The 24,418-nt window shown below is 40.2% G+C and overlaps 1 protein-coding gene across 1 annotated transcript in view; it reads left to right on the plus strand.

Annotated features, from left to right (window-relative positions):
* pitpnc1a (phosphatidylinositol transfer protein cytoplasmic 1a) overlaps positions 1-24,418 on the plus strand; it is a 73,159-nt gene that overhangs the window by 42,274 nt on the left and 6,467 nt on the right. Inside the window, exons 2-5 of the mRNA XM_052552182.1 lie at positions 5,849-5,997; positions 11,634-11,722; positions 13,338-13,345; positions 20,516-20,587. Of these exons, the coding sequence (XP_052408142.1) occupies positions 5,849-5,997; positions 11,634-11,722; positions 13,338-13,345; positions 20,516-20,587 (318 nt within the window). The remainder of the gene's footprint in view (positions 1-5,848; positions 5,998-11,633; positions 11,723-13,337; positions 13,346-20,515; positions 20,588-24,418) is intronic.

Raw genomic sequence — 24,418 nt, forward strand, 5'->3', positions numbered from 1 at the left:
ACGCCTGTCCGTCACACACAAAGTGAAAGTGGCAGCGATGAATTATTCACCACCACTTGAACCCAACAGCCGCTCTCGTTCTCGCTTTTTCTGCAGCTTTAATTGGGTTTCAGAGGATAACAATGAGGACAATATCTCATTAATCAAACAAAGAGCCATGGTTTTTAAAAAGCTCAGATGAATGAAGGACAGGGAGGTGAGCATGGTATGCTTCAGGGGAGAGAGGAGGTTAAACATTATGATAGTTGTGTCTGGCATTAGATTTGAAGGTTTGAAATGTTGTTTCTTCTTCAAGAGGAATTACGGCTAGTGAAATGCTGGGTTATCTGCTGAGTTAAAAGCAACTTAAAGGATTAGTTCACTTCTAGAATGAAAATTGTCCTGATAATTTACTCACCCCCATGTCATCCAAGATGTTAATGTCTTTCTTTCTTCAGTCGAAATGAAATTAGGGTTTTTAAGGAAACATTCCAGGATTTCTCTCCATATAATGGACTTCGATGGTGGCTGAGTTGAAGGTCCAAATTGCCATTTCAATGCAGCTTCAAAAGGCTCTGCATGATCTCAGCTGAGGATTAAAGGTCTTATTTAGCGAATTGATTAGTCATTTTCTAAAAAAAATTAAGTATATATACTTTTTAACCACAAATGCTCGTCTTGCATTAGCTCTCCAAAGTGCATGCGCATCTTCATGCATTGCATAATCACCTTGGAAAAGTTGCATGCAGTTCTTTCTTCATAGATAGACTAGCGGAAAAAAACTGCATCTTTTTTTAAAACTTAAAAATCGGCCAACATTGTTTTTTGTAAAGGCTGTTTGACTTTCTTTGCACATTCACTTTGTAAACATTGGGTCGGTAACTCCATCTACATCACGCATGGCAGTTCCAACGTGATTACAGAATGCGTGAGGTCAAGATTTGATCCTGCTGAATTTGCACACATTTTCTGTCTTTGCTTTCCCTATCTCTCTCTACAATCACTTTGGGGAAATTTCACAGGGCTCTAGACTAACGTTTTGCACTGGTTGGACTGGTGCGCCTAACTTTTTTTTCTTAGGTGCACCAGCACAAAAGTTAGGTGCACCCAAATTTTTGACTGCATTGCATTTAACACTCCAATTTTGCAAGTTCACTTTTTTTTTTTTATCGCTGTCCATATAGACAATATTGTCTTGTAGCCTAAATGATTAACTAACAATCTGGTCAACTTGAATTTAAAGCCCAATTCTACATAAAAGGTACCTTACTGAAAAAGTGTTGGTGCTTAAAGTGCTTCACTGAGCTGAAAATTAAACGTAAAAAAATCTCAAGATGAATGAAATAAAAAGAAAATCTAAATTAAGTGCTTTAAGGGTTTCAAACTGAAGATCTCATGGCTCAATGTCTTATGGACTATCCTCCATCGCAGTCCACCCTCGGATGGCCAACTCCTGTAGTTTGGCCTTCTTGATCTTTAACCTTAGCTAAACCAGCTGGACACACTCTCTCTAGCATCACAATCTTCTAGACTTGGCCCTCTACACTGATTCTTATCAGATCTTCCACTGTGTCTGAATGAAGGGATGCTCTAGTGTCTGATCTGAACAGCTAAACAATCCCTAATCAGCTTATACTACTGTTTCAGCTATTAAAATAGTTCAGCTTTTATGTAATAGCAAAGTGATTATATTTTTGTGAAGACGCTTCAGTACAGAAACCAGCACAATCACTTGCATTTATTTCAGTGGAAACGCCATAATTCTTGCTCATAAAGGTAAAAGTAATACATCATTCATAACTGCAAAGGGTCTACTTTTATTTGTGCACACTCACAATATCAACAAAATGTTGTGCTCTCTGCTGCGTCGTCTTTAACAGGAGTACAAAAATTAACCGACACTCATTGAAAACATACCTCACAGACATGATAAATATATCTATAGAGAGCTTTAAATGACTAATTAACAAAATAAAACAAATCGAAAACAAAAACTCTTTCATTATAATCATAATCCGTAAAGATTTCTCTGTAAAGGAGTGTCTAATGAGGAGACAGGCAACCTCATCCTTGTGACACAAAAAACTAGTAAATAATTAAAATGTCTCCTTACTATTTCCCCTTTCACATTTATAATAATTAGCCTACTTTTTCCAGTGGTTTGCAGCAAGCTTGAGCATATTGTGTGTATTTGAATGGAGAACTGTTCAGCTGCGCTGCTGCTGCGGGGCACTTAACGCCATTGAGCCGCTCTTGACAGTCGCGGTAGCACGGTCTCATGTTGTTTCCACCAGCATGGCAGTTTTGTTTCATCACTAATTAATGGATGTCTAAAATATAAAAGTAAGGATAAGTCTAAAACAGGCGGGAGGCCCGGCCCACGTCTTAACTAACTTAACCTTACACGAATCCACTTAAAAAGGGTGGTCTGGGGTAAGGATGTGAACTCCAGAGTGGTTTGCTTCTGATGTGAATGCAATCATATTAAATCATAGAAGTGAACCACTGTTGATGACATGAATTTGTAAGACTGTGCATTGTTTTCTCACTCACTTTCCTCACTAGTGTGACTGATGCGATGTGAGCAGAGAGAACTTATGCCTCATTTACTCTCGCCTTCAGCAAAAATCGTCTCCCGTGTTCTTTTGATCTTGTATATTCCATTCGTGAAAAATAGACACTCAGCCAGTTATGTTTTGTCATTTCAGACCAGGCAATTGAATCAAGAGTGAAAGCAGCCTAAGTGCTATTTCTATCAATCACAAAAGACAACAATTTGTACTCAAAGTTTAGCTCTAAACAGGAAGACCTTTACATTATTGAATCCATAATGTAAATATACTTCTGTAATTGTAGAATATAGATTTTTGCATTCCACCGCGCTGCTTTTCCATTGTTTTTCCATGTAAACATCTTGAAATTCTGTGATCAAAACCTTGGCTAACACTTTTTCAAACATACACAACACAGACCTAATATGCAAGATTGATTTTCTTTGCATTGTTGTATGTCGCAAAGTGTAAGAACAACTAAAAATCCAACAGAAGTATACCTTGTGTTCTCAGTTTTGCCACAAGGGGTGCTCAAATCGAGTTTAGTGTAAACTATTTACTAACCAACTGCAATCCAGCATTATATAGTTAGCGTTGCCATGAGATAGGGCTAGGGATGGGTGATATATCGCATGTGATTGTCGCGAATTTTGTCAGTAAAGGTGATTCCCTGATTAGCGCTAAATCGCCATCAGCTGCTTTCAAATGGAGCGGCCTTTAAAGTGCAGAGCCATAGTTCACTGACAAACTACGCAATATCGCGTTCATTATTGAAGACGATTCATCTGCAAGAATGAACGCGATATTGCATAGCTTGTCAGTGAATTATGGCTCTGTATATTAAATGCCGCTCCATTTGAAAGCAGGTGATGGCGATTTAGCGGTAATCAGGGAACCGGCTTTACTGACGAAATGCACGTGACAATCACATGTGATATATCGCCCATCCCTAGAAAAGGCTAATAACATCACTTGCTATACTTCTCCAGTCTGTGCAGACTTAAGCTCATGTCATGAGCATGTAAACTCGGCTTTTAGTGCATTAGTGTAAATGTGTTTTCTGTTACTTTGTACTGAGGTGACCGGAGCAAGAAGTTCAAGATGTAATCAACATATACATTAGGCTAAAATAGCCTTTTTAGATATGTGTAGTATTGCTCAAGGAAAAGAAGAAACATTGCGTAGCTAGTTTGAGATGTTCAAATGTTAGTGTGCTTTCACTGGAACACTGTGACTATTAAGATCTTCATCTTCATCTTGCAGTGTTGTTCATCTTGATCAGGCACACACAAATTCAGCATCTGGCCACCCTGAAGGCTTTACAAAAAGAAGTACATATCTTATCGTTGACATATAAATGTAACCGCATGAGCTGCAGGGCTGTGGTCATACTCCGCATGTATGACTGGCTTGATAAGGATCTTTGTGTGTCTCCACTGAGGCAGTCCCCGGGCTGGAGATGCAGAGAGTTTAACAGAGGCCCGGGGCCTGTCCTGTTCACACAGATATGCAGCTGTCACAGCTGTCGTACACTGCCAAACTTATGATACTGCTTTCTGCAACAGGCAGAGCATGACCCCACTCGTGACTGTGAAGCTGTGGTGTGTTTCTGCTACATCTGCTAGGATCTGAAACACATTCCTGTGGAGGAACCAGTGTTAATTTCGTTGACTAAATATTTTCGTCACGAATATATTTTTGCGGACGAAAACGAAACGAAAACTAAAAAAGAAGGCACTGATGGAGACTAAAACTATGACTAAATTGATTGACATTATCGTCAACGAATAAAGGACGAGACGAAAATAGACTGTGACGAAAATCAAATCAGCAGACCGGAGAGATGCGAGGAATGAGCAAAAGAACCGGCAAAACATAACAGGCGAGACTGCATGAGAGAAGAGAACCAATCAGAGCCTGACTTATTGAGACGTGAAGCGAAGGTTTTCAGTTTTTAAATGAGCTCCCGGGAAGTCGGCATTCGAAGAGGTGATGTCTAAAAGAGCGACAAAATGTCCACAGCACACTTCACGTTTGACGACGAACAAAACAAAACAAAGCGTAAAGCACGCGGAGCGCTCATTCGTGGCAAGAACACAACCAATTTGAAAAGACATTTACAGACGAGCCACCTGGATATTTTCTCAAATGTAATTTCACAACGATGTTCTTTTGTTTATTGAGCTAGGCAAAATTGGAAGACTGCAGTGCGTAGATGTTGTAGTATTAAATATTACGAACTGAAAAGTACTGTAATATAGCCCCTTCTTCAAGTTAGATGAGAGCACAATACTAATACGTATTATTATGATACATACATTTGATTAATACTAATGTTTAGTATATTTTATAATGTTCTACTTGTTGACAATATCACAAATATTTCTATATTAGTCATGTGAAACATGAATGTTCACATCCTATCATTATACATACTAATCTAGCAATATTATAGTATTTAAAACATACAATATTGCTAGACAAATGAATACCTTATAAAATCTTGTTACTTTTTTTATCCACCCAACTTATTAAATATTTACTTTAAATGTATGCACTTATTGTTCATCTCAGCTGTAAGCTTTAAGGTCCTGGACCTAACTTTATTTTTCTTTTATTGATGGTCAATTGGCAGCTAGTTATTGTTTACATTATCATGACAGTGTTTGTTGCTGCATAAAAGCTTTTGAATCGAAATAAAGACACAGTTGTGTTGAAATAAAGTTGAATTTGTGTTTTATATATTTTGGTTAAGTTTGTTTCCTATACCAGCTGTAAAAAATTGTCTAGTAAATCTGTTATTGATTTTAGTCTTATTTTAGTCGATTAAAATACCAAGCAATTTTAGTCGACTAAAATAAGACTAAAATTAAAACAAATCCGATGACTAAAACTTGACTAAAACTAAAAAGAATTATAGTCAAAAGACTAAGACTAAAACTAAATTAAAATTTCGTGTCAAAATTAACACTGGGAGGAACAAGGGCTCTGCTTAATCTCACACTGTTTTGATCTGCTTCATTTTGCTTGATATTTTGGCAGTTAACAGGAGGAGACAGTCGGGCAAATATATACAGTGTAAAAATCTGAAATCAGATATAACTTGATGTGACGTTACATATGTGCATAAAAGCTGCAGTTTATAAAGTCCCTCAACAATCGATCAACATCTGTGATTTGTAAAAGCTTACGCCAGACTGTGCATCAGAAGACCAGCATGATTTCCAGTGGTTGACTTATGTCATGTTTTATGTTTGAATGAGTTGAATATGGAGGTCCTGACTTTTTTCTTTTTTTTTTTTTGTCTGTGTCTCTAGTACAGGATTGGTCAGCTGTACATGATCAGCAAGCACAGCAATGAGCAGAGCGAGAGAGGAGAGGGTGTGGAGGTGGTGCAGAACGAACCCTATGAGGACCCCAACTACGGCCCGGGACAGTTCACTGAGAAACGCATTTATCTCAGCAAGTGAGTAGCAACTGTCGTCAATTACTTGTCGAGGCAAAACTTGTCTCTAGGTCTGTCAGTTCAAAGTGTTTGATGCAGTCTACTCATACTGTATTAAAGGGATACTCCACCATAAAATTAACATTTTGTCATTAATCACCTACCCCCATGTTGTTCCAAACCCGCAAAAGCTCTGGACCTTGACACTGTTATTTACTTGGCAGTGTATGGGACAGTCTCGATTCTCCAGGTTTTCATCCAAAATATCTTAAATTGTGTTCCGGGTTTGGAACGGCACGGGGGTAAGTGATTAATGACAGCATTTTCATTTTGGGGTGGAGTAATCCTTTAATCAATCAAATATCATAATTTTTTTATTAGTGCTCAATTATTAATAACGACTCTTTATTATCAATGTTGAAAATGCTGCTTAGTCAAAATGGGTACTTTTAGTAGTATGTGTTATACATTTAAAATAAAACATTATTTTGTTAACATCACTCATGTAACCAAACCAAAACATGCATTTTAATGGCATAGGGTCCACTTTGCAGAATGTCCTGGCCAGGATCCAACATATAAACATGCATGTCTAACAACAAACTGTTGGTGCGCTACGTGACATTTTATATGACATTTAGAGGTTTAGATCTGATAAACTGGCAGCTCATTCAAATAACAGTCTCGGAAGAAATGAGTGCAAAATACGACGTGTGACGAGAATCTCTCCTTGACTTTATAACTTGTCTCCCTTTACTGCATGAACTGGGCGCTTGCTCGAGGCTTCTGTAGTAAGAATGAGTTCTGTGTTAACTGAGCCATTGCTGTACGCTGCATTACATGCTGCCTGTCGAAGTGAGACTTGTGTGATTTGTGTATAACTGAGGAATATTTAACAGAAGAGCAACATATTTAATCCACCATCTGTATGTTGTACAGGATTAAATGTTGCATACTGGTTAAAGTCAACAGAAAATCAAAGTTGACCTTTACACGGTTCAAAAATGTGGGATCTGTCAGCTCGTCTAATGTTTTTGCTCACCAAGGCTGCATTTATTTAACTACGAATACAGTCAAACAGCAGTGTTGTGAAATATTATTACAATTTCAAATAACTGTTTTTTTTATTTGTATATATTTAAAAATGTAATTTAATCATTTATTTTCAGCATCATTTCTCCAAACGTCAATGTCACATGATCCTTCAGAGATCGTTCTGATATACTGATTTGCTGCTTATCATTAACATTTCTCATTCTTATCAATATTGAAAACAGTTGTGCTACTTATTACAGTATATTATTATTATTTTCAGGATTCAAGAATCAAGATTCAAGATTTTCTCCTCATTTGATGTCACCAACACCGTTTACCTTTAGCCAAATGGATAAATGGATAAAAATCAGGCTCTTTCCTACATTTTCTATTTCTGTTTACTATCTACAAATCGTCCTCTTTTCACTGCTCGTTGTAGTCTCTTTTCTAAATGTTTTATAGTACACTGACATTGAGCCTCAGCTGGGGTCAGTGCAGTCCACCGGAGATCTTCAATTCATTCTCACTAAGAGAGCGGTCTCCAAGCGGCTGCTATTTTAACAAGAATAAGCAAGGGCATGACTTGAGACCCAAACACTTTCCCAAAAATAGCCAGTAAATGCGTCCCCCAAGACGCTGCCCATTCTGGCCACTGATAAATCAATCGCTCATGCAGATGTGTTTTTGGAGAGACGCTTTATTGAACCGAGAACAGTTCCTCTGCGGGTCATGATTGGCTGAGAGGTGGTCATGACATCACTGACAACCAGTTTAGAGCATGGGCAACGGATTGGGTTGGCTTTTGGCCTTCTGTGATTGACTGATTGTTTTTCATTAGGGTAGAGTATATAAATTTAAATTTGCTGCAGACAACAGTGTAAGGAACAGAAACAATATAATGCTCATGTAATGTACCTTAGTTAAGCAAAAAGATATGGACCCACGAAAAGAGCATTGACCGATGGGAATGTGTCCATGAGGCTTTTCAAGAGGACTGTAATCTTGCTGACTTCAAGTTGTTTACGACTGGAAGAGTTTGAAATGCTCGGCGATCTTTACACAATGAACATGTCCATTAAAAACAAAAAATTTGCTTATAATGTATACTTACCTTCAAGCCATCCAATATTTAGATGAGTTTGTTTCTTCATGGGAACAGATTTTGAGAAATGTAGCATCACGTCATTTGCTCACTAGTGTATCCTCTGCAGTGAATGGGTGCCGTCAGAATGAGAGTCCAAACAGCTGATAAAAACATCCACACCAGTCCTACAATTAACATCGAATGAAATGAAAAGCTGTTTTTTTTTCTAAGAAACAAATCCATCAAGACATTTATAACTTTAAACTGTCGCTTCTGACCAAAATTTGAGTCCTGTTTTTTAGAGGACTCCTATTTTGGCCGTAAGAGAGTTTGAAGTTTGAACACCTTAATGATTTTTTTCTTACAAACACACAGCTGTTTGGACTCTCATTCTGACGGCACCCATTCAATGCAGAGGAGCCATTGATAAACAAATGATGTAATGATAAATTTCTCCAGATCTATTTCAATGATGAAACAAACTCATCTACTCTAGATCTTGGATGGCCTGAGGGGGAGTACATTTTAAGCAAATGTTCAATTTTTAAGATGTAATTTTAAGCCTTAAGATAGGACAGTGTAATGACAGGAAGTGAAATGGGAGAGGAAGAAGGGGTGGGTTCAGGAAAGGTCCACAAACCCTGGACGCCTATACAGCACTATATGTCAGTGAAGGCTATTGGTGCCATCCTTGGTGAACTATTTCTTTAAGACCATGTGTTAGAAAGTCTGAGACACATTACCAAAAATCAGATACCACACCACTTCTAAAATTGGTTTGGATCAGAACAAAACGAAACAGCAAAATGAAACAAAACAAAACTCTAAACAAAACAACAGTTGGATAGGACTGCTTGTGTAAACAACCTGAAATACACCTGGTGAGACACATGATTATAGCTAGATATAGACCAGATATTTTAAAATGGTGTTTTCAATTACCCACAGCCATTAAAAACACGCTTCTAACCTTTGACCCAGTGTCTGAGGCTCAGACTAAATTTAGTAGGAGCGCTTTAGTAGCTCAGCATTTGCTTCATAAAAAAGACTCACGTTTTCAGCATTTCAACATTTGTGAGTGCCTACTAACGTCTGGGTTACGAACTGCTCTAGTATTTTTTTGTGAGCCTAAGAATATAATTTTTACAGTAGGATAACTACAGTAGCAGTCACAACAAACAGATTAAAAAGAATCCCCTCTCGAAACCCCAAATCTGTGTGAACTCTAGATGATAAACTAGAGATGAATCAAAACTTAAAGGAATAACAGACATGAGGAGGAGGAGTAGTCAAAGTGGAGCACGCATGAGAGCAAAAAAGAAGGAACAGAGAAAATAAGAGCGCGCGTGGGGAGCTTGAGATGTGCGTGGGATGGGAGACGGCTGAGCTCCCGCTTTTATAGCACGTGTAGAATGGGAGATTTGGCTGTGGGAAGCTGTACCTGCGTTCTCGCCCACAGGCCACCTGCTTTTGCGCTCGTGCGTGCCATGCTGCTTACGCAAGCTGTGGCCGTTGTTCGGGACCAAATCTAGAACGCCAACATCTTTTGATTTCACTTCAGACTGAAATTGATGAAAAGTTGATGGATTTATGCATTTGGAAAGCGTTGGAGACAAAAGCAGTCCTCCACATAAATGCAATGTAATCTGGTTTAGTGCAAATGGACGTCTTACTGTTAGTGTAGGCTCGTTTCTGAAAACCCATTTGCATTTTAAAAGCCCTCAGGGTTACATCACAGCTGTGCCGAGTCATGCACCAGCAAAATGTGCAAGGCCTGCATAAAAAGTTGCTTTATTCCCGCTGCTCTGGCTTTTAAGACTGGCACCCATCCCAGTTTCATCCCCTCTGCATCTGGTTTATTTAGGACACAACTGCAGAAGGGCGTGAGAAGAACTTATTATATTAAGATGCCTCATGCTTCCCCAACACATCGTTGATTTTATTGGTTTGCCAGTCGCATCTACCCAGCAACAATAAGATTGTTTCCAGCATTGTATTTGGATGACTATTTGATACCAAAAACTACATGTATAAAATATATACTATAGTTAGAGGCTAGATATGAGTTTTGGGTGAGGGTAAGAGCATCAGTGAATACTGATTTCAATTTTGGTCTGTTTTTCATACAGAGGATGACTTTAGAAGACTATATATAGTGTGTGAGCTACTTTTCTGATGCTTTGGTCTTTTTCTGAACTTGATAGCTCCTGGTAGTTTTATGACAAGTACTGCATAACAGTTCTTCAGTCTTTCTGTTTTTTGTGTCCATGGAAAATATCATAGAGGGTGAATAAATAATGACAGATTTTTCATTTTACTGCATCAGAGCCACTGATTATTTAGACATGGCACAAAAGATGTTGAAAATAGCAACACTCACTCATAAATGAATCATTAGAATGTTTTTAACACAAATGTACTGATTTATTTATTTATTTATTTGGGGACACATAAGATGCTGAAAAGCTATTAGTGTGCGTGTGTGTGTGTGTGTGTGTTTTCCTTCATAATAGTGTTTGGGCAACAGAAACTGTAAATGGAAGAGAAATTGTAAATTAATCGCAAATCTCACCCATTTTTATTTTAAATAAATGCATTTGCTTTTACTCTTGAATCTCATGGGAACCTTTGAAATCCTTTAGTTTTGTCAAATATGAAATTGTTCCTGGAATAATTGCCACTTAAAGGTATTTTCTTTAGTTTAGAATAATTACAGTATATTAATATTAGTACTAGAGTATAGCACTGCTTTTAGGAGAAGTGGTTTTATTGCTCAAATCTGAATAATCTTAATAAAAATATCTTAATAGAATCTTACTTGGAATCATTTTTTGTATTTTTATTTCTTTCACACAAATCAACAATGTCACAAAAGCTCGGATATATATTTTGTCACGACTGTAAGATGTGACCTGTCACAAAATTGTAAAGATTTTCAGTGTCACGTGATCCTTCAGAAATCATTCTAATATACTGATTTGATGAACATTTCTAATTATTATCAATGTTGAAAATAGTTGTTGCTTAATTTTTTTTTATTATTATTTGTTTTTTTTTAGTTGTTAATTTTGTAACAATGTAAAAGTCTTGTCATTTTTTTTATCAATTTATAAACATTGATTAAAAAAAAAAAAAAAAAGTGAAAAATCTGATCTTATTTGACAGATTCAGTCCAAAACGAGCGTTAGTATAGAAGATTTGAGTGTCTTCAGTCACTGATATGCTGCTTCTCTGTTAGTAGTCAAGCTCACAACTCATATTGACAGCCGTCTATTAGGACTTTGAGGGACTGATGAAGAGCGGTTTTGCAGCTGCTCTTAAAGAGAATGAGTTTTGGCAGCGGTTAAGGAAACCTGATCTCAGATGAGAATGAAAGAGCATCTTGGTCCCTGAGCGTCCATCAGCGCTTCCTCGCTGCAGCTATCAGTCTGTGATTACTACTGTCATTGCAGCCGGGGGGACGGGGCGTTTGGCACAGTGAGCTGGCACTCTCCACTCTCTTCTCAATACTTTTCTTTCCTTTTTTTGTCTCTTTCAGCAAGCTTCCCAGCTGGGCCAAAGCTGTGGTGCCCAAAATCTTCTATGTGACGGAGAAAGCGTGGAATTATTATCCCTACACCATTACCGGTAACTACAGCTACTTACTTGCAAGCATACAGTGCCGTTATAATTTCTTAAAGGAATTGTTCATCCAAAAATGGGTTCACCTCAAACCATCAAAGATGTAGACGAGTTCGTTTCCTCACAGAACAGATTTGGAGAAATTTAGCATTACGTGACTTGCCCATCAATGGATCCTCTGCAGTGAATGGGTGCCGTCAGAATGAGAGTCCAAACAGTTGTCCTCTCACAACAAAATTGACCCAACATATTTGTTTAGGACTGTTTTATCTAATAAGCGGTGCTTGATCCATGCATATTTCTCTCCCGATTCAGACGAGATGACTTTTTCACTGGAAAAAGCAATATTATGGACATAGGACCGTATTTTAGCCAGCGATTTGGCATGAAAAAATGTCTTGATGTTTTTCGTGAGAATTACTTGTGAATTATTGTGATGTTTGGACTCTCATTCTGACGGCACCCATTCACTGCAGAGGATCCACTGGTGAACAAATAATGCAATGCTACATTCCTACAAGTCTGTTCTGATGAAGAAACAAACTCATTTACATGTTGGATGGTCTGAGGGTTGGTATATACAGTAATCAGCGAACTTTCATTTTTTGGGTGAACTATTTCTTTTACATCTTGTGATACTGTGGTAGTAGCATACTTTAACTTTATCTGAACTCCCTCTTCATATTATTGTTTCATGACCACATTATATCATGACCATAGAAGAAGACATGCTACTTTAGGTTTGTCTTATGTACGGCTAATAGTTTATTTGTAGTTTTCACTACAAAAAAAATTGCATTTCTAATTCTTAAAACAATAACGGGACACCAAAGTCTATTCTATTTTTGGAAAGTGCCACTGTTCACTGCTTCTATGAATAGGTTTGACAGTCAAAACAGACTTTAAAAATGAGTCAGCCGTTCTTTATAAAATGCTGTAATATTTCTGCTGTTATTTCACGGTCAAATCTTAAATATGTGCAGAACGTTGTTTTTCTGTAGTTAGTCTCAGCTCGCTGAAGAATGCATATGTTATGATGCAGTGAACATCTATGAACTGCTTCTTTAAAATTAGACCTCTAAATATCAAATAACAGTTTGTGAACAAAAGAAATGATGTACTTTAATAAATACAAGCAGCACTAAAAGGACAAATAAGCACCATGAAAGTACTGTAACAACATGTGGATGAGTAAATACTGACAGATTTTGAATTCATATTTTAATTATTCCTTTAAGGATCTTATTTGAACAGATGTATGTACAGTTAAATGTGACAAGTGACATCTTTTGACATACTGCATTGAAGCAAATATCGAGCTAATGCTTTAGAATAGACACCAAATGAAAGGAAACACTTGGACATATCAGAGATGTGTGTATGTATGATAAACGCACACAATCAAAATACATGCACATATTGTTGTCAGACACACACACAGAGAGAGAGAGAGAGAACAGAAAGAACTTCAGTTCCCTGAAGAACTGGAGGTCTTTCTGTGATTAAATCTTTGATTGCTTCAAGACTGCGATGTGCTTATTGCTATGACCTTTAACATGAAGTCTCTCTTTCTCTTTCCCGTCATCTTCTCGATCCGTCTCCTCCCCCACCATTGACTCAGAGTATACAGTGAGTATGGCTTCTACTTCTTTTACTGATTCAATAAATGCAGCCTAGATGAGAGACTTCTTTCCAAACATCTTATTGTTCTCAAACTGTTAAACACTAGGGTGTTTTTAAAATGACATGACATGTGGTCTTGTGCATTTCACTGTATGTTTATTAGCATGTTATGATGTTAGCATAGCTCCACTGGAATCAGTTAGTGTGTTTCACATGAAAAGCACTATTTGTTCGGAGTGTGGCGCTGCTATTAAGGCTGCTCTCAGTCACTCACCATTTCTATTTCAGGCTCTGTCTATGTAGGTAGTTCAAATCAAGCTCACTAGGACTTGGAACAGAGCTACAGTGTCTGGAAGCTGATTCCCCTTAACCAACAACCATGTTGTTATGCTATCCCAGAATGCACCGTTCTTGTTTTCCCTTGCTGTGCTGCAATATAATTAGAGTGTATTGGAAAACCAGACAGACCAGGTGTCTTCAAGATCCTTGGAGACCGTATTAGGTTTCGTGGAAAACCTTGTGCTTATTCGAAAGAGCAATAATACATGTTAACGCCTCAGGACTCCTTTGAGCCTTGTGAATATATTGAAGGTCTAAGGTATTGGGACCTCAGGGGATATTCACACAGAACGCGTTTTTACATCCAAAAATATGAGGCGTGGAATGAAAAAGCATGTTTTTGAAAAACTGTACTAATTTTAACGTGAGAGCTGCATTTTTAGAGTGAAAAAGATGTGATATCAAATTTAAGTCCATCTAGCGCATGTTTAATAACAATGAAAAAAGCTGCATTCTGTGACTTAGACTTTAGTTGCATGCAGTGTTGGGAGTAACGTTATCAGATTACTTTTTTTTTACACAATTAGATTACTTTTTTCCAAGTAGCTAGTATAGTAACACATTACTTTAAATTTACCACCAAAAGTACTGAGTTGTAAAAGTACTGAGTTACTTTTACAAATAGATGCTTCCTTCCGTCTGAGCTTTAATAATTTAACTTTTGGTGTGAAAGGGCCTTTACAGTTGTCAAAAATAGAAATTTTGAGTTTTTTCTTTTTATTTGTTATTATTATTATTTAAAAAGAAATAAGCAAGCTCAGATCAGATCAGGTGACAAAGTAATGCAAAAGTAACATAATGCATTACTCTGCATAAAAAGTAACTAAGTAACCTGAATAGCTATTTTTTATAGAGTAACACAATATTGTAACGTATAACTTTCCCCTAAAATGGTTACAGGGTGTACAAAATGAGCTTTCACCCATTTCAGAAATGTTGTAGCTACATCTATCCAAAGCAGCATTGAAATACACTCATTTATTGGCTGAATGTTTATGGAGACAATATATATTTGTAAATACATGTCTTAGATAAGGTTTTTTTTGTCCTTGTGCTAAGAAAATTGCAGTCAACAAATCAAAGTTTCAAATGTTTATTTTATCCGATGTATTAATTTAACTGAGTGCAACAGTAGAGCTCAGGAAGTACAAATCCCATTCATTTTCTTCAGAGGGATATTGATTTTAGCAGTAACATGAACCTTTTAAGACAGTCCTGCTGTCAGAGCTTGTAAATTCATGGTATATGCTTGTGTTTAAGCCGCACGTAAACAAAGTTTCAAAAGAATAAAAATGTATGCAATTCCCAGTGAAAAACTACACTACCCATAATCCTGAAGAGAGATCCACCAATCAAAGAAGTCACTGTGATCAACGTGGTTTCTGTACTCTCTCAAACTATTTGTATTTCAAAATTAATGTACTAGATGTTAACCGATTGATCAGTTTTGTGGATTATTCGCCACTTATAACCGATTGCTGAGAATCCCAAGAATTGGAGCGGCTCAGAAGGTCCGCTGTCATTATACAGTACGAGAAACAACCTCTAGAGGCAAAATCACTGACAGCCCCTGCTCTTTGTTTTGACAGACAAATAAACTACGGGTGCACAATAAATATCGGCCGATAATTAATGCGCATCTCGTCAGTAATGCCAGTTCCCTATCTGTCGGTCACTACGAGTTATGTCGACCGACAAATGGGGTCTCACTTGGGAGGCCAATCATCTCTGATTTTAAGAGAAAACGCCAATGAAATTGGCAAGTGGATTAACACACCTGAGCCACTCCCCGTGCCAACGGGTATAAATAGGGCGACAGGTGCATCCACTCATTCGATTTTTGCTTCGGAGCCGAGTAGTTGATGTCAAGAAGTTGCTACAAAGCCATCATCTTTGTTTTGTTTGAAGCTGTTCCTGGTCGGTGTGACGGCGCGTTACAGCGGTGTCCCTGCGAGACGGCGATTCCCCTGGGCGCTTCGGCTAAAAGAGACAGTTTCTAAAAGAGCAAATCACGGACGATTCGCGTCTTTTTCAAGATGCCGTTTCGTCCGTGTCCTTCTGGATGCGGTCGTTTCCTGTCTTCGGTTGACGGTCACGAGCGTTGTCTGCAGTGTCTGGGCGTCCAACACGCTGAGGCTGCGCTCGTGGATGATTCATGCGTCTACTGTGGGCGTATGAACATGGCAGCGCTGCGATCGCGTCTCTCACTCCTCAAGGGGAGTGCAGCAGACCCCTCTGTCGCCACCCGTCCCGGTCTCTCTGGCTCGAGCAGAGGGCCGCCGGCTGGCGCTCTGGGAGATCTGAGGATCACAGTGAGAGCTTCTCCGCCGGGCCACGCCCCACGGACCTCTCACTCCTCACGCAGCGACTGTCCCGTGCAGCTGCCGATTGATTCTGCTGGGCCGTCTCACAGCGGTCCCAGCGTGTCTCGAGCCGCCCAGTCCCGAGCCCTCGCGGCTGGATGATTGGTTTCTCGGCGCGGGACGCGGCTCACAACCTCGTTCTGCTCCGGTGCCTTTCTTCCCGGAGGTGCATGAAGAGGTGACGAAGTCGTGGACGGCCCCTTTCACGGCCAGAAGCCGCTCCTCTCCCTCTTCCATCCTCACCACCCTCGACGGCGGGGCAGCCAGGGGGTACGTAGAGGTTCCCCAGGTGGAGAGGGTGGTTGCGGTGCACCTGTGCCCGCAAAACGCCGCCACTTGGAGGAATCGTCCGCGTCTCCCGTTCAAGGCCTGTAAGCTGTCGGCCGCACTCGCTGCCAAGGCTTACAGTGCTGCGGGCCAAGCTGCCTCTGCCCTGCATGCCATGGCTATCCTGCAGGTACACCAAGCCAAGGCACTCAAAGCAATGCACGAGGGTGGTACCGACCCGGGGTTGATGCAGGAGCTGCGCACGGCGACTGACTTCGCCTTACGGGCGACGAAGGTCACGGCGCGGTCCCTCGGGAAGGCGATGTCCACGCTGGTGGTCCAGGAGCGGCATCTCTGGCTGAACCTGGCTGAGATGAGGGACATCGACAAAGCTCGCTTTCTCGACGCTCCCATCTCCCAGGCAGGCCTGTTCGGCGACACTGTCGAGGACTTTGCCCAGCAGTTCTCGGCGGTACAGAAGCATACTGAGGCCATCCAGCACATCCTGCCCCGACGTGTCTCTCCGGCTGCCACCGCTCCGTCGCGGGTAGCGTCTCAGCCTGCTCGTCGCCGTGGGCGCCCCCCTGCGCCCTCCACACCAGCTCCGCCCCGTGCTGAGAGTTCTTCGAGGCCGGCGCGTCAAGCTGCGCAGGAGAGCGGCGCCCCCCGTGTCACTCCCGGCTGCGAAGTCCTCAAGGAAGTCGACCAAGCGGCCCTGACACGGGCAACTCGGAGATGCGGAGAACTGCTCTTCAGGAGATGGCGAAGACAGCGCCACTCCTTCCCCCGGAGGAGGGCCGGGTGGAGAATCTTCAGTTTCTGTTTTGTTCTGTTCCGCCACTGGTCGAACGGCCAGTGGCACCCACATTTTCAATAAAAGAGCAAATTCTCCTTCCTCCGAGTTGCAAGGCTCGTGGGTTGACAATGAGCGACGCACAGCTTCCTCACTCTCACCCACGACGCCCCCTTTCGCCAGCGGCCAAGAGGTCGCGGTTCGGAGACGCAACGCCTCTCCACGCGTCTCTGGCCAGTTCCTCCGGGAACACGGGGAGTGTGGTTGCGATGACCCAGGACGCAATGCCTTCTGGGCCTTCCGGCACGACTCCCCATCGCTGCACCACTGCGGGTATGTCGACTGTCCCTTTGGTGCCACTTGTACGGAATCTGGGAGCGTGGCTTGCGCTGCCCAACCCGTCACGCTGGCTCATCCGGACGGTCCGACTCGGCTATGCGATTCAGTTCGCCCGGCGACCCCCCAAGTTCAATGGCGTGCTCGAGACTTCGGTGGCATTCCAGGACGCCCCTGTCTTGCGCGAGGAGATTGCTGTCCTGCTGGCGAAGGATGCAATCGAGCCGGTCCCTCCAGCCGAGATGAGGACGGGGTTTTACAGCCCTTACTTCATCGTGCCCAAGAAAAGCGGTGGCCTTCGACCTATCCTGGATCTGCGAGTCTTGAATCGGGCCCTACACAAGCTCCCTTTCAGGATGTTGACGCAGAAACGCATTATCAAATGCGTCCAGCCCCAGGACTGGTTTGCAGCGATCGACCTGAAAGACGCGTACTTTCATGTCTCTATCCTCCCTCGTCACAGACCGTTCCTGCGCTTTGCTTTCGAGGGTCAGGCATGGCAGTACAAGGTCCTCCCCTTCGGGCTCTCCCTGTCCCCCCGTGTCTTCACGAAGGTCGCGGAGGGTGCCCTTGCCCCACTCTGGGAAGTGGGCATCAGGATCCTCAACTATCTCGACGACTGGCTCATTATGGCCCGGTCCCGAGAAGAGTTGTGCGATCACAGGGACTTCGTGCTTCGGCACCTCAGTCAGTTGGGGCTTCAGGTCAACCGGGAGAAGAGCAAGCTCTCCCCTGTGCAGAGAATCTCTTATCTCGGTATGGAGTTAGACTCGGTGAGTATGACGGCACGTCTCACCAGCGAGCGTGCCCAGTCAGTGCTGAACTGCCTGAGTTCCCTCAGAGGCAGGACAGTGGTACCACTGAAACACTTTCAGAGGCTTTTCACACTAACAGAGTATTAAAACAATGGGTTAAAATGTACAGCTTTTTATTTGACATCACATATTGCACTTTTCTAAAGTGTACTTAAGTGTGTTAAGAAACAGTCATGAAAGCATCTCTCTTTAAGTTTACTTAGGTTGTTTTTTATTTCAGAAAACTTGCATTAGATCTTTTTTATTAATACTATATGTTTTTTTAAGACTTAAAGCATAAAATGGTGCATTCCATACAGTTGAGTTCAATAATTTTTCACATGGATAGTTACATATTTGCCTTATTAAAAGCTTAAGTATAGTACATTACAGTTTATTTTTTTGTCAGTAGCATGAAATGTAGCCAATTAGTTTTTCAAAAGAGCTTGTCTATAGTTTAAAGTACTTTTAGCTTGGCAAGCTACAGTTTCAAACAGCGATTTAGAGAGTTGTAACTCAACAATGCCTTGCGGGTTTGCACCCATAGATCTGCTCTTCCTCTTTTCTCCTCGATCCTTCGCCCTTCCCCCACTGCTCCAGCATTTCCTCCAACATTACGTAACTCAGCCTCTATTGATCTCCATAGCGATTGTGAGAGCGGTGCTTAATCTATTCAGGCAGCAGTGTGTTGGGTCTCGGAGGGAGGAGAGAGGAGACTGTAAATCCAGTGATGCAGAAAAAGAGCTCATCATTACAGCAGAACACCAGGCTCATAAAACACAATCACACTGAAGCGCGTTGCCCTGCAGTGCACCAGATCTACTGAGAGCAAGCATGCAGTGTGTTCATGAATGAGGCTGGGTCCAGGCTTTGACCCTTCTTGATAGATGTCTAAAATTAGTTACTGGACTCAATAGAATTAAGCATTGCATGTCGTTTGTGGTGGGGTTATTTTTCCCTAATTGTCTGTTGATTCATTATATGCAGAGGTAATAAAGTATTTACATACTTTAAAGGAATAGTTAATAGTTAATTTAAAAATGTACTTACCCTCAGGCCATTCATGTAAATTATGTTTCTCCGTGGTAATATATCACTTGTTTACCAGTGGATCTTCTGAATGGGTGCCGTCAGAATGAGAGTCTAAACAGCTGATGAAAACATCACAATAATCCACAAGCTATCCACACGACTCCAGTCCATCACTTAACATCTTTTGCAGTGAAAAACTGCATGTTGAGAAGAACCAAATCCACATCATTAAGGTTTTTTTTTTTTTTTTTACTTCAAACCTTTGCTTCTGGCCAGAACATAAATACTACCTCCATAATATTGCTTTCTTCAGTGAAAAAGTCATCTCCTCTGAATCAGGAGAGAAATATGCACAGATCAAGCACCGTTTATGAGTGATAACAATTTTAAACAAATATGTTATTGGATTTTGATTTGAGAGAACAACAGGCATGGATTTTATCACTGGATGAAGCATTATAGATTATGGGTTTATTTATGGCCATAAGTGAAAATGTAAAGTTAAAAATGTCTTAATGGTAGATATGTTTCTCACAAACACAACTTTTCACTGCACAAGACATTAATTGATGGACTGGAGTTTTTATCAGCTGTTTGGATTCTGACGGCACCCATTCACTGCAGAGGATCCACTGGTGAGCAAGTGACGTAAAGCTACATTTCTCCAATTCAGTTCCAATAAAGAAACAAACAACTCTACATCTTGGACAGCCTAGGAGTAAGAATATTTTCCACAAATGTTTATTTTGGGTAAACTATTCCTCTATTTTTATCTTTTAAGGAGCACAGCAATTTATGAATTACATTGTTAAAAAGCATGTAAAACCAACTGTCAGGTTTTATTAAAAAATTTAATAAAAATGAAAACACAACAAAAAAAAACTATCAGAATGTAATCTTTGTTTGGTTCGAAATAAAACAATAGATGCACTCTTGAAAATGAAGACAGATGTATTATGTGGTTTTCAAACAAATGTGCATTATAATGATTGTCATCAATGTGAGTGTTTGTTTCCTCTACTGTGTGAATTTGGAGAAATTCATCTACACACACACACACACACACTTGATGACTCAAATACATTGAGCTAAAATAATGAAGTAAAAGAGAGGAAAAAAGCTTGTTTTTATTTTCTGTGCAGATGATGCTTGATTTGATCTGTTTTTAAGTATCCAAATAATTTCTAGGGTGGCTGTTTTTGCCTAATTGAAGTCATTTCTGAGACGTTTAACATTTTTTCCTTTTCTTTAGTGCTCTTTCCTGCCAAAGTTCTCCATCCACGTCGAGACAAAGTATGAAGACAATAAAGGCATCAGTGACAATGTATGTATATTGAATGCAGTGTAAATATGCATGATTTCATCTTTCCTGGTCTTTTCTCAGTTGTCTTTCATCTAAATCATTTCTGTATTGTGAAAACTGTTGATCATGTTGAATGAGAGAAATGATGAGCAAAACTAACATCTAGAAAGCCTAGTGGAGGCTCGGAAACGATTTGTGCCATCACTAGATTAAATGTGCTTATAAAACTTTATAGAGGTGTGGGTCTTCCCTTGTTTATTTATGACTTTGATTAAATATTTATCCATTATTAAAGGAATAGTTACAAAGAGATGAAAAGTTGCTGAAGTTTCACCCTCTGGCCATTCAAGACTAATGGGTTTGATTCTTTATTCTAACAGATTGGAGAAATTGAGCATTGCATCACTTGTTCACCAATGGATCCTTTACAGTGTATGGGTGTTAGCAGAATGAGAGTCCAAGCAGCTGATAAAAACAAGTAATCCAGACCACTCCAGTGGGTTAACCAATAATATATGTGCACTAATCAAGCACAATTAACAAGCGAAAAACAAACTGAAGGAAGCATTATTATGGTTCATGTATTTTGTCCAGAAGGGACAATTTCAATCTAAACACCTCAGTAATAGATTTGTATCTTAGAACATCTTCACGAGATACTAATATATAGACTGGATTTGTGTGAATTACTTGTGGATTATTGTGATGTATTTATCAGCTGTTCTGATGGCACCCATTCACCGCAGGGGATACATTGGTTAGCAAGTGATGTCATGATAAATTTCTTCATATCTGATTCAAAGTAGAAATAAATTCATGGTCTGGGGATAGGTTAGTTTTCTTTTTTGGTTAACTATTCTCCTCCCAAAATATTTGTCATTAGCTAGATGTCAAGCTATGAAAAGTGCATTGAATCAATAATAAAAAAAGTCCATAGGATGTCACTCACAAATTTCATTCACACTTGTGTGTATTCATACACATTTATGATGACATTCTGATTTTTTGTTTGTTTTGACTTCCTTAACACTGTGTAAATCTAAGTGGAGGAAACCCACTAGCCAAAAACCGCTTGTGATTTCAGAAGGGATTTGTCCTGTAGAGAGTTCCAGGGTAAGCTGGACTCTTTAATAATGCTGGCCTGCAGTGAGTCTGAGGGGCTTACATGTATCAGGATTGTTCCAGACGGCGGTTACGGTCTGTCTGAGCTAGTGCTGTCTGTACGAGTCTCCACATACATGCTCACTCGCTTAGAAAGAATTTTGCTTTGTTTTATCCCTTTGCTTTTGGCATCTAGTAACCCTTTTATCCTCTGCTACAAATGAGAGCATTTTAAAGATCACCCACTGCGAGCGGATAGTTCTCCCTCTCCTGTGATCAGTTTGAGGCGTTTGTGGGTTTGTTTGAAGATTTAACATTTACAAACGATGTGCTTGAACTCACCCAATGATTACATGTTAAATCAGCTGTACAGTGGGAAGGGATGAAGTAGTGAAAACTAATGTTGTGGAAATAGTAAGGTGTTCTGAGAAAATGTCTTGGAATTCAAGATGTTGCATTTTCATACTATAACAGTATACTGGAAAACAATACTTGATTAGACATAGATTGATAGACAAAGACAATTCACAGACAAAGTGATTGAATGAAATCTGAATGTGCTTGTGGCGCTGTAAAGGAGAGGTGAAGGAGCCAGATAGCATCTGTTGGGAGGTGGTGGGGTGCTGGTTGGTTCACCTCAGGGCTTTTTCTGCATCTGCAGGTGAGAAATAACAGAACGCTGCATTCTTTCTCCAACCGTGTTTCACACTCGCTTGAGATGCCAACACTTCTTAAGTAACGGTGGCTGATGAGCAGAAAGTAGCTTCAGGTTTTATCAGCCATCTGGTTCCATTGGCCGTGTGCTGTTGATTTGCCCTGTCCATGGTGCTGAAATAAACGAGTGAGGGACAGACCTATAACCCGCACAACATTAATATTATTTTAATTACATAAAATGGGATTAAAAATAAGGGAGATTTGTGATATCAACCAAAAAAAAGAACAGTATTACATTTTGATGAGATTATAAAGACATTTTTATTTATTTGGATTAGTGTGCACCAATATAATTTGTGCACTGTGAAACCAGAAACATGCATTAGCAAAGTAAAGTGTTTTGGTTCATTAAAATGGGGGAAAATACAAGGTCTCAGGACATTTCTTTTTAAAAGATTAATTCATTTTAACCTGACAGTGACCTGCCATATGTGCTTATTGAGCATTTTATTACAAAACCATGGGTGTATATAGAGAGTTTGTTCTCCGTTTGCTGCTTTAACAGTTTCCACTTCTGTTTTAGAAAGACATTGCTCTGACTAAATGTTGGAAAATTGATGCGCGGATTTGTAACTATATTGACATACGAGTGGCTGTGAAGGCACTGACATTTGATGATGGGGTCTTTCTGGGTGTTCCTATTGCAAGGTGTTTAGTGGGGTTCAGGTGTGAACTTTAAGCAGGCCAGTCAAGTTCTTCCACACCATTCTTCACGGACCTTGCTTTTTTTGCTTAATCAACCACGGTGTTCGTCAGAGTGATATTTTAACCCATCTCTTCGCTTGTGTCTTGTCTTTTTGCACCTATAGAACTCTGTCTGCATCTGTAAGTGGAGAAAACACAAATCCTTGATCTGTATTCCGCCTCCTCGTTGGCTTGAGAGGCGGTTTCTGATGTTTTCCCTACATTTAAGCCATGTTGGCTGCTTTGAAGTATAAACGGCGCACTCCAGCATGCATTAGTCTGAGTTGCAGCAGGAGTCCATTTTAATGTTGCTTTTCACCACCATTGGGATTTAGAGTTGGTTCTTGTTCTTTTTTCATCGGCTTTGATAAACAAGCTTGTCCGAGTTTCGTGCTTTGACTCCGTGTTGATGCCACATCTCAGAAATAAAGGCAGATTTTATTTATTGGAGCCATCATTCAAGCCCTTTTTAAATTTCCCCATCTCTCTTGATAAAGTCCACCGTACCTTATTTTATAAAATATTCAGGTACTCTGCCATGTCATCCCCTTTTATTCTTTATTTTAGATTTTCAACCCATTCATTCCTTGCTCTAACAGCTAGTGCACTCTCCTTTGTGTCTACATTTTAAAATAAAGAGGTTTTATACATTTCTCTCCATGTCATCCCTGAAGCTTACCGTCAGTTGGATATACATAGAATTACAATGTAATTGACAAACCCACACAGGTGGCAGACAACAAGAGAGCCGTTCTCTCTCCTGAAAGCACCCGATCCTTTGAACGGAGTGCTCTCACCCATTAAAAAGTCGTTGTTAGGCTGCAAGCACTCGGATGAGTGGCAGCTTATGCAATACACACACAGACCGAGAGCTCCTTCTTGTGGAAAGCGTGGAGTCTGCGGCTGTAGAAATGTTGGAGTCTGCCGAGAGTTGCTAAAGATTTACCCACAACAGAAAGTCATATCCCGGTGACAAATGAACAAGCTTGTAGTCATGCTGAGAGTGATTTGCTGCATTAAGCAAACAGAAATCATTGTCAGTGAGAGCTAATGATTTGTGATAGAGACAGAGTTAAGCAGCTACTGCAGTTCAACATCCGCCCATTCAGATGAAAAGAGATTGTAAATGTAAAATGAACAACAGCAGTTTAGTTGATTCAATGTGAAGTTGAACCTCACTAACTCAGTATGGGAGCTTGTAAAGCATGACTTAATTTCTTGGTGGATTGTTGTGTGCATATCAAACTCTTGTACTGTGGGTGTGAGACTAACTAGTGACCAACAATACAGCAATTTGGCAATCGGGAGTAACTTGGTTTATCCAGGGTTGTCCAGTCCTTCTCCTGGAGG

The sequence above is a fragment of the Carassius gibelio genome, chromosome B3 (assembly GCF_023724105.1).
Source record: "Carassius gibelio isolate Cgi1373 ecotype wild population from Czech Republic chromosome B3, carGib1.2-hapl.c, whole genome shotgun sequence".
NCBI lineage: Eukaryota > Metazoa > Chordata > Actinopteri > Cypriniformes > Cyprinidae > Carassius > Carassius gibelio.